The sequence below is a fragment of the Limulus polyphemus genome, unplaced genomic scaffold (genome assembly GCF_000517525.1).
Source record: "Limulus polyphemus unplaced genomic scaffold, Limulus_polyphemus-2.1.2 Scaffold367, whole genome shotgun sequence".
Taxonomy (NCBI): domain Eukaryota; kingdom Metazoa; phylum Arthropoda; class Merostomata; order Xiphosura; family Limulidae; genus Limulus; species Limulus polyphemus.
This window is the reverse complement of record NW_013665977.1, coordinates 618,449-630,613: the sequence shown is the minus strand read 5'-3', so window position 1 is coordinate 630,613 and position 12,165 is coordinate 618,449. Positions and strand designations below refer to the sequence as shown.

General features: G+C 30.7%; 1 protein-coding gene across 4 annotated transcripts in view; it reads right to left on the bottom strand.

Moving 5' to 3' along the window:
* The window catches only part of LOC106457739 (signal-induced proliferation-associated 1-like protein 2), an 80,611-nt gene that overhangs the window by 20,517 nt on the left and 47,929 nt on the right, over positions 1-12,165 (bottom strand). For all 4 annotated transcript variants that reach the window (XM_022383754.1, XM_022383756.1, XM_013917184.2 and 1 more), the window contains exons 12-14: positions 8,865-9,013; positions 7,979-8,093; positions 3,256-3,393 (exon numbers count right to left, since the gene is read on the bottom strand). In XM_022383754.1, the coding sequence (XP_022239462.1) occupies positions 3,256-3,393; positions 7,979-8,093; positions 8,865-9,013 (402 nt within the window). The remainder of the gene's footprint in view (positions 1-3,255; positions 3,394-7,978; positions 8,094-8,864; positions 9,014-12,165) is intronic.

Here is a 12,165-nt window from a genome sequence, read left to right as displayed (position 1 = left end):
TTAAACCTTATTTTCAATAAGCAATCCTGAAAAATATTTGGGGGTGCTTAACTTTTTTCCAGGTGTATATTTATCTGGGGTCCACGAGGACCCCTAACTATCATTGACTATCACTACACATGCAGTCTGTCCTATAGCATATAAAACAAATTTCTAAATGTATATTTCACTATATAGGCTGTTATAGAGGATAATAACATAATATTTTGGGACAACATGGGACCTATTGGTTCATTTTGGCTGTTCCATCCTCAAAATTAAATTAAAATGATTAAAAAAAACTAAAACTCAGCCCTTTTTCATTCATATACTTATCAAGCTTTTTATTAAACTCACTTAAATTTACTGCCTCTACAACATCTGAAGGCAACCCTATTCCAAAGGCCAATCACCCTGTTTGAAAAATAAAACTGTCTTGGCTGAAGATGACTGCTACCTTGGCAAAATTTATATTTGTTTCCCCTTGTCCCAGTATTCTCATTGTTATATATAAAAAGATGATACATCAACACTATAAATTCCTTTTACAGTCTTAAACACCTCAATCAGATCCCCCCCTAACTTTTCTTTTTTCAAGAGAAAACACTTTGAAAGATTTCAGCCTCTTTTCATATGACAACCCCCTCATCACAGGCACTATTCTAGTAACCCTTTCCAACAATTCAATGTCCTTTCTAAGATAAGGAGCCCAAGACGGAACACAATATTCCAAATGAGGCCTAACTAGTGACCTGTACAATGAATGTATAACCTATTTAGACTTGTATTCAATATTTCTATGGATACAACCAAAAATCCTATTTGCCCTACCACTAGCAACAGCACATTGCTTGGATGGCTTTAGAGACTGATCGACTATTACACCAAGATCCCTTTCCTTCATAACACTATTAAGGTTATTCCCATCCAAATTTAATTTGAATTATAAGTATTGATAACCCACGTGCATTATCTTGCATTTATTATAATTAAAACCCATCTGCCATTTATTCACCCAACTCACTACATGATCTAAATCCTTTTGTAAAGCAGCAGCATTTTCCGTACAGCCAGCAACATCCAAGACCTTAATATCATTAATAAATTTAAGTAATTTATTGACCATTCCTTATTCTGTGTCATTGATGTGATTCAAAAAGAGCAAAGGTCCTAAGACTGAGCCCTGAGGTACCCCACTTGTGAAATTAATCCAATTTGACTGAACTCCATTTATAACAACCCTCTGCTTTCTTCCATCCAGCCACTCTTCTATCCAATTTGCTAACGTATCCCTCACACCTATAAAGATAATTTTTTTACAAGCCTTTTATGGGCATCTTGTCAAATGCTTTCTGAAAATCCAGATACACTAAATCTAAACCCTTACCCTCAACTACATAAGCAGCAACCTTTTCAAAGAAAGTCTAAAGATTTTTAAGGCAAGATTTTCCCTTAGTGAAACCATGTTGACTATCCAATAAAATTCTAAACTTTGTTAATTGACTTTGCAAAGCATCTTTTATCAGACTTTTCAAAACTTTTCCCACAACTGGTGTAAGACTAATAGGCCTATAATTACTAGGACAATTTTTATCATCTCCCTTGAAAAGAAGAATAATATTAATCAACTTCCAATACTCTGGTACCTACCCACTATTCAAGAACTGACAAAAAATAGTAGTAAGTGGTTTACATATCCAATCTTTAACCTCTTTCAAAACTCTTGGGGAAATATTGTCTGGCTCAGGAACTTTATCATTCTTTACCCTTCCCAATTTTTTGTTAACAAGCTCAGGATTAATGTGATGATCTTATTTCCATCTATCAACTGTTCAAGATGAGCAATATTGCTTTAATTTTCCTGAAGAAAAAGCAGAATTTAATAGCCCATCAATCTCATAATCATTAGATACAAGCCTTCCTTTATCATCCCCCCCAAACGTCCTACCCCCATCCTAACATTTTTGTTTCCCTTAATGTATTTAAAGAAATCCTTACTGTTAATTTTTACATTTACAGCCAACATTTTTCCTACAACCTTTTGACATTCTAAATTCCTGTTTGACCAACTTTCTTGACTTTCTATTTCTATAATCTTCTAAATCTGCAATCATACCAGTCAATTTTAATTTCTTAAATTAATGTTTTTCTTCAATTTTATCCCTTATACCCTCTGTTAGTCAACCTGGATTTTAATTGCAACCACCCTTTTCTTTATATAAAGAATATGCTTATTTGAATATTTAAAAATTTAACTTTGAAAATTTTCCACATTTGGTCAATGTCTCCAAATAACTTAGCTGCCCAATTTAAAACAGACAGTTCTTGTCACATCCCTCCAAAAATTTGCCCTTTCAAAAATCGTAACAAAAATATTATTTCTGATCCTCATTTGTAACAAAACATTGCACCTTATAGAGCAATGCTAAAAAATACAACAAACACTTAAGAGATGGAAAGTGATTTTTGAGCAAATGCAGAAGCTAGTATAAAAAAAGAACAAGTAAAATCATATGCATATTCAAATACTTAAAAGAATATCACATTTTTGTTTTAAGTATCAGGTTTATCTATATTCACCATATATCAGTACAAAACACATTAAAAAAATGTGGCTAAGGCAGAAAATAAGCAAAAGTAAAAATATATATACATAACATTTTTTTTTTTTACTTCATTGTTTTACATAGTACTCTTTTCACTTTTTTAACTTGGTGAGCCACCACCATGACCCTTTATATTTCTGTACACTACTTGAAAATATATTCCGAGAAAAACTACATTTCACTAGCATTGGGAATTACTAAAGATTTTATGGTACTGTTTTATAAATATCAATCAGTGTCCAAAAATACACACATATACGAAGTTAGTAGTAGTAATAGTAATAAAAGAGGACCTGAATGATGTGGATAAATGATCAAACCATTGGAACAACAACAATAATGCCCAAAAGTACAATGTAATTCATAGTACAATTTCTCTGGAACTCTGCACTTCTTAAAACTAAAAAACCATTATTAGCTTATGCACCAAACTGTACTCTGCTTCTTCATGTTTATTTATGCTGTAGTTCACTAAAATTTCTGGAAGTAGTTAACAAATAAACAAAATCATTAGTCTTGTATGTTTAATGTAAAAAACACGTAATACTAAACAGTCCAATATATGACATTTAAATTGCAAATTAAAATTTTCTTACTTTAATGCTCAAATTATAAACTATAAGTTAAATTATGTAAATCTTTTTATTCAGAATGATGTATAAGGACTTACCTCTACAAGTCGACTACCTTGTCTTAATCCAGCTTGCCAAGCAAATCCATAGCTCTCAACATCAGTCACAATTCCTTCATACTGTACATGGAATCCTAACTGTCCAAGACTGTTTCGACGGAGAATCAGTTCCTGTGTCTGTTAGCAAAAAATGTTTAAGTCAAGTCTTAATTTTAATATGAGGAAAATACAAATAAGATACATAATATTAGAATCATCTTTCTACTATAATAAACAAAAAAAGACCCTTTATTACAGAAACAAAACCATTTTGTCACTTTGATGAATTTATCCAATTTTGTTTGAAACATTTTTTTTTTAGACTTAAGTAAAGAATTCTGCAAATACTGAAAGGATATTTACAATACACAGCACAGTTTGCATATCTACACTATTTAACACTTATTTTGATTACTAGTTACAGCTTTTAAAGTAAGAAAATTTGTTTTAGAAGTCAACATTGAAATTTCTCCACAAAATGAGCTTAACACATTCATGACATTGTGCACCACCAGTGGTACATATGCATGTTTTCTGTTGGACATCGTGACCCACCCGTGGTACACAGCACCCATAATATATAACTGTAACTCATATCTTCAAAGTCCTACATGAAGCATTAATTTTATACGGATGGGTATAATAAAGCCACGCCTTCCTTCTATCATGTACCACTGGTGCAGCACAGATGCCATGTTGAAAGATCACTTTTTATTTTAAAATTACATCTGGAGATTGGCATTACAATTTTTATTGTGAGTAAATGAAACAAAAAACACTAATTGAGACTTCTTTCATAAATAAGATAACTGTAATATAATAAGGATAGAACTATTATCATCCACAGTAGGGATTATTTTACCTGATGCTCCTTTTTGATGACCATAAAATTGTGAAATATTCATAATTCTTCTTAAAAAAAAAGGGAAGATTAGGTTGAAAAAAAAATGAAAAAATATTAAATATTATGATGATTTCATTATTATTACTTAAATCATAGTGTGCACCACCAGTGGTACATGACAGCCAAAGCTTAAATGGGTAAAGACAGGACATTATGTACCATCAGTGGTGCACTCAAGAGAAAGTTCCCAATGCAGTCATTCTGTCATAAAACATAACATAAAGCCATAAAATTAGCTGTATCTAAGGCAGAATTCACAATGAGGCCTTATGTTCCTATTGCAAAATTAGAGAAATCACTTACGCCACAAACGTGTTAACCTATGTAGCAACCTTGCACATTTGACTACCCCTGAAGATTAAAATTTACTTGCTTCATTGATAAAGAAAAGAACATACTTTAGAGGCTTAACTATCATATGAAATCTAAATAGAAAGTTAAAAAACTCTGCCTGTCAGTACAATCCAAAAACACTATAGAGAAAATTATAATCAACCTTGCACACTTTCAACTCAAACCACAGCTCTAAATAAAGGTCTTGACTACACAATGACTCCTCCCACTATTCCAGTGTTATATATTTAAAAACCAGCCTTGAAGTCCTCTGCAGGAAAGTAATAACAGAATCAAATCTCAAATTCAATCAACAACAACTAATCCTGAGTCCAAGACCACAAGAAGAGTCCCTATCAAATTTATCAAAGGAAAATGAAGAATCACAAAAATATTCAACATCCCAAAAAAACAACAGCAACTTAATAAGTAATTTCCATACCAAAGCAAAAGGAAGTTCTTGATGAATTTAGTGAAAAAAACTTCAAACATACAAAACAAAATGGGGCCTATAAAATAAAATTTGACATCAGTAGAAAGAAAGGCCTAAAACTTCTTATGAACAATGAACACTGTCATTCAAAGAGCCAATAAATAAAATTCTATCATGACTTTGCCAACCAAACATTATCATTTCTTAATGGTAAATACATTTAATGATATGTTTAAGTTTCCTCAGTCAAATACTGACTTTAACCCAACAAACAACAAAACATTAAGTAAACTACTCAAAACATTAGTAAAAGAAAAACTATTACTTTTAAACTTAATTTTTTGCATACAAACTAAACACGAACACCAAAAATCTACAGTTTACCAAAAGTCCACAAAAAACCAAACTTATGCCCAATTATGTCTTCTTATAATTTTTTTAAACTACAACCTTGGTAAATATTTTAAATGAATTTTGGAACCTTATGTTTCCAAAATAAGCACCCAATTAAAACAACATTTTACACCCTCTACAACACTTACATAGGTTAGACAATAATGTCATTACGTCTAGCTTTGATGTCATAAACCTATTCTCTCAAACCCCTTGTCATGAGGCAATACAATTTACTGCAGAAATTATTTCACAAGAGAAACTTTATTAATGAAATCAAACAATTCCACCATTAACAAATACTGACACACATATCTACATGTCTTTGATCATTATTTCCCCAGACATTCCTAATCAGATAACTCAGATAACATATTCCATATTTTTTTATATTTATTCACTTTTTGTTGTATTTTTTGTTCACCCATAAATAAACTGTCAATTCAAGCTGATTGATATGCACCTGCATAAGCAACCATTATCAATTCTAAAATTTAAATACATTGTTAGATTGTTAATTTGAATACGAAAAACTTCTTTATCATTAAAAACTTGTGTATGTGAGAATGATCGCACCAGTGACCAAAACATTGTACCTGTTCTAAAAACAAATCTTCCTTACTCTAAAAACTATAACTTGTAACAAAATAGTCCTTATAATCTGTAAGTAAACTCCAAACGAAACTGTTTAACACTATTTAACACATATCTACAGCTCAGCATTTTTGTACAAATATATTTTAATCCATGGAATCCAGAATTAGTATCAGACATATTTCTATGTTTACACTTCAGATTCTAACAGCTTTATCTGAATGCTCCACTGTAAACTCAGTAACAATTGTAATTTTTACAATATATCTGTTTATCCATCCTTTAGCTTTGGTAATAGCCAAAATTGTATGCAAGTATACACTATATTTATGAACTGGAGAAATAACATCCAAATGTTCATACTATATGATTTTTGATCACTATGTCTATAATTTATCATCATCAGCAGCAACATCTGCATGTCTACACTTTGGGATTAGTGCTAACTATACTGCATGTCTATACATTAACACCAGTAGCAGCAACTTCTGTATATCTCCACTTTGGGATTAGTGCTAACTATACTGCATGTCTACACATTAACACCAGTAGCAGCAACTTCTGTATATCTCCACTTTGGGATTAGTGCTAACTATACTGCATGTCTACACATTAACACCATTAGCAGCAACTTCTGTATATCTACACTTTGGGATTAGTGCTAACTATACTGCATGTCTATACATTAACACCAGTAGCAGCAACTTCTGTATATCTCCACTTTGGGATTAGTGCTAACTATACTGCATGTCTACACATTAACACCAGTAGCAGCAACTTCTGTATATCTCCACTATCGGATTAGTGCTAACTACACTGCATGTCTACACATTAACACCAGTAGCAGCAACTTCTGTATATCTCCACTATCGGATTAGTGAAACTATACTGCATGTCTACACATTAACACCAGTAGCAGCAACTTCTGTATATCTCCACTATCGGATTAGTGAAACTATACTGCATGTCTACACATTAACATCAGTAGCTGCAACTTCTGTATATCTCCATTTTAGCATCAGGAGCAGAAACATCGGTATGTTTGTACTTTAGTATCAGAAGCAGAAATATCTTTATGTCTCCATTTTAACATCAGAAGCAGCAATATCTATATTTCCCACTTTAGCATCAACAGTGGTCATATTTTGGCATTAGCAGCAGTAATATCTATATGTTTACATTTCGGCAACAGCAGAAGCCATATTTGAGGTTTAGACTTTATAACCATGATTAGCAACATGTGGATATTTCCACTTTAGAATCAACAGTGGTCATATTTTATATCTACATTTTAACAGCAGGAGCAGCCATATCTGATCAGCATGCTCACTGCCACATTGTATTCCTACAGTTTTGGATTAGTACAAGTCACATCTAAAAGGCTTCACTTCAAAAGTAACATAAGATATTTCATTAACCATAGAAAAATTCCCAGGTTTGTTCCTAAGTCTTCTAAACTTCCCATTAGATTCCACTGTTCTTCCTAGTTGCAGATTATGTTTCATGAAAATGTGACAAACCTAATTACTTCTCAAGCCACCATATTCACTCTACTTTGATGTAAGTAACTAATAATCAGTTCTATCTAATGGTATTAAACTATTTTCAAAGCTTAGCTTCATTTGTAGTTGTTCAAATCACATGCTGTGGAGACAACAGGCTGTACTAATAAAATCAGTGAATGAAAAATCACATGAGAGACAATACATGGATAAATATATTTTCTCAAGTGATGATAGTTTCCTAGCAAATATAAACCTTTGCTATGAGATGGGCGGAAAAATTATACAAACGTTTAAAAGCGTGTTGTTTATAAGCAAGGCTCCTTGAAGCTGAGCAGAATAACAAGTTTTAACACTTTTATATTTTTCTGTTTGAATTAGACTAAAATGTTACAAAATGTCATTTCTAATGTATTTTTGAGTTAAAAATTATTGAAGTGTTAGAATTATTTTTATGTAAGTTTGATATACAGGTGTACATTCAACACCTGAACAGTGCTCACAAATCATAATAAGGTTAAACCATAAAATATCTTTTATGCCAGAATATCTAAATTTACTTGCCTCACATCCTTGGGTCACACAAGCCAGTCGACTCACTATCTCTTGAATTTCATCTACATCAGGGTCTTTGGTGCTTAAAACTAAACATTCACCTTGATGATAAAAAATTTTCAAACTGGAAAAAAAAATGTTTTCACATCAGAAAAATGTTGGTGCTTTTCACCACATAAAACTTGAAATGTAGCACTAAAAACAGTGTACCTCAAAAGCTTTAAAATGACACAGATCTAGGACCTCAATGTTTTTCTTAAGTTACATACATACTATATTATACCTATTACATTATAACAATATTATCATTGCATGTTGTTGTTGTTTTTTTAATTCTCTTCAAACGTCTTCAAAATTATTCATCTAAACCTCCATACAAAAATTTGAAGAAAAATAATTTTTCATCTTAAATAACTTTTCTTTTTATAATCATAACACAAACTAAGGAATAGTTAGAATACATATACTAGTATACTTAATTTGTCAAAATATGATAGAAAATGTAATAGTTTGGAATTTTATTCAACTTAATCATTCACTGCAATAAAGGATGAAGGGGAAATGAACTGAAGAAGACAAGTTTTCAACAAGCAGGCTGAGGAGCATATAAATAAGAGGAGTATTTTAAACAAGTTTTTTGTTACGACAATCTTCTAATTCCTTTGAAATTCTTTTTAAAGAAAAACAATTTAATGCATCTGTATCATCTACACTTACTATTACAACACCTTTATTTTGAATATATATAAGTATATATTTATTTACTAGCATTGAACCTAACTGATAAACATGACATAAATGCTACGAGTTTCTCATTAACATGCTTGTCAATATATTTTAGTTCAAAATAAAAATTAAAGATCCAAAATGATACATGGTTACTAGCTTTCTATACCTGCTGGTATGTGAAGACCAGCCAATCACAGAACTACACGGACACGTAAATATGACTTCCCTACTATTTTCTTCAATAAGAACTATTGTATCAATAGAAATGCCAAGAAGACAGTCATCTATCATTCGAGATTGTCCATGATCTTCAACCTAGAGAAAATAAGAAAAAAAACTTTAACTCATTGTTACTTAAAACCAAACACATAAAACTGGAATTTTATCATACAGTTTTCTTATTAAAAACCCATACTGGACAAATCAAAATGATGTAATGGAAATTATGTTCAGATTTACCATGATATAGTATGACATCTATTGCCCAATATTTAATTTTTTTAAGTGTATTAAATTATAAGAGAAAAATAACAGAATGTATTAATTCATATAATTGCCTGTTACTACTTATTATTTACAAATACCATACTCTCAAATATTGATATTTGAAGTACAGTCAAATTATATATACTTAACAGCCTACTTAGATTTGATTTCTTTTTGTCACAGTGTATAAACAAATCTAGGAAAATTTTTCTCTCTCATACAGCAATAACTTTTTTGATATACTCACAACAAGGGATTTTTTTTTTGTAAAGCATTCTCATCCAATTATATATGTGCCACAGGGACTTGTATACACAATAAGCAGAAACAAACTGTTAACAATAACAGTTTGTGGAACTCAAAGTAGAGGAATGTTTATAAATACTAACTGTGAAACATCTTTTATGAAAGAATCAACCTCTAAAAGAAATAATAACACAAAAAAGAGCATTCCCTTTCACTGTTTTGTCTCCTACAAACTTTTTAAATCTATTATGTTCCGATAGTCTGAAATTTTCCAAGATTAGATTACTTGCATACATAGATGTGCTTATAATAAACAACTGTATTTCATATGAAATGTATTGAGAAAGAAAAGCTGTCATAATGTTTACCTTGCAACAGATAAGCATCTAATTACTGCACCTTATTTTTCAGAGACTTGAAATTGTCATTAAAAAAACATTGTTTAAAACATATTCATCCAATACTATACCTTAACAAAAGAAACACTGCATTAAGTTTTACTGATAACACAGATAATTACTACATCAATTCAAGTGTTAAAAAATAATGAAATTTAGTAACCCTCTTCAACATATACCATTTGTTCATAATTTGCCAATAACATAATTAAAAACACATGTATTTTACATTCACAGGAAAATGATTTACAATACACTTATTTTGATAATCACTAAACTGTTTATCAGTGTTGTTTTAAGCAACAGCAAAAAACTGTGGAAAGGAAGTGAAGCAATGTGTCAGGGCCAAATTGAAACTGTCACACATGGTTGCACAAACTTAATGAGTTGGAACAACATATGCTTTATGTTCTGGAAAGTAGAGAAACCTTGAGAAACTCTTCTGTAACACCAGTCCTAACCCTGAACATAATTATTTCACCTACTGATTTGAAATTAAATATTTACAAGTAGACTGAAGGTTAGAAGTCATCATAAAGATATAGCCACAGACTCCAAAGAAATAAATTTTATTCATTTCCAGTTTTTTGGCTTTGAGACATTTAGCCCTCAAAAAAAAAAAGGTCAAGGCAGAAGAAAAGTACTAGAATCTGGAGTTTGTGATCATATTAATGTGATATCCTAATTAAAAGTATTATTTTAAAATTAAGCAAGAAAGATATACATCTGTCTGAGAGTCACTTGCAAGTAAAAATTCTTCAGAATGGAATTTCAGGTACCATTTTCTGTATTCTGTCTTACCAGTATTTTATTATACCTATGCATTCCAGATGGGAAAGAAATGGAAAGTATTATAGATAATTCAAGTTATCAGGAAGAATATACATATATTGTACGTTATTAAAGAGCTGAATTGGGATTCCTCTTAATAAAAGGATGTTAAAGCACAATCATGCAACTAATAGAACTTGTAATGAGAACTTTTGTTTAGACTACTGTTATTTACTCAGGAGTACCTAAACTTATATTTGAGTTTATGTACAACAACTCAGTAGTTATAATAGTTTATTTTATTTTTATATATATACACAAGTGGGTATATACCTATGCACATATAATTTGAAAAAAAATTCTGTTTCATACTTGAGTTGTCCATTAGTTTTACACACACACATACATGCGCTATTTACAACTTAAATGGAAATAAATCTGGTTCCTTGATTTACAAGATGTGAATTATTTTTTCAAACAGGTTACAACAATTTAACAAAGAGTGTGTGTGTGTATCTATAACTTGGAAAAAAGTATCTGGTTTTAGTAAATGCAATTACTATATTATATAGATAGCTAGAAAGATAGTGATATGGATATACACAGGTGTATTCACCAACATGTTTGTGATAACTTCTGAAATAAACAACGAAAGACACCACTTGAGAATGCTACAGTCATTAAGCGTTTAATTTATTTGTGCAATATTTAGTGCCATATTCTTAATCATATGTAATGTAATTACTGTTAATGTTTTTATTTCTTTGAACACTCTGTACTGACTGGATAATAAATTATAATGATTCTATTCCTACGCTTTGTTTTTAGTCAGAGTATCAGTATTACTGTAGCCTCAAATTTCATAAAATTTCTTAAATCCACTAGACATCACAAACCTCTGACAACTTGAAGAACAGTAGCTTGAATGAATATTTTTGAAAGGATGCTTCGGAAAAACTTAATCAATAACATTGAATGAGTACTAACAATTTTTATTCTTAATGTCAACATTAAACACAAAAAGATAGAAAAACATATGACACTATAAATTTATATTAATTTGTGAGTATCTGGGAAAACAAATCTGATGGTGTAGAACAACAAAAACATTTACTAGATAAGTACATTAACCATATCAATTTGCTTGATGTAGTATATTACCTTCAGAAATAATGTTTATCAAATAAAGAATGTAGAACAAATTGCACCTTTAAATATTCCTTACAGTCTAATACATACAATTTTTGTAACAAATACATATGAAAAAACTTTTTTTTTTCAAAGAATGAAAATTAACTTGCAGGAACTACACCATTTTAGCTACCTAAAAGAGCTGCAAAAATTGCCCCTGGAATGTAAATATCATGAACATGTAGCATTCATCAATACATCATGAAATCATACCCTGCAGACAACTGTTATGAATTATCTGTAGTACTCAGTTGTAGATGTTATAAGATCTCATCTTGACCATAATGGTCAGAAATAGATTGCAATAACTCATCATATAGATCAAGACATACTTTGAACATGCCAATCCTGTGTGGGTTAAAGTTGTTACTTGAA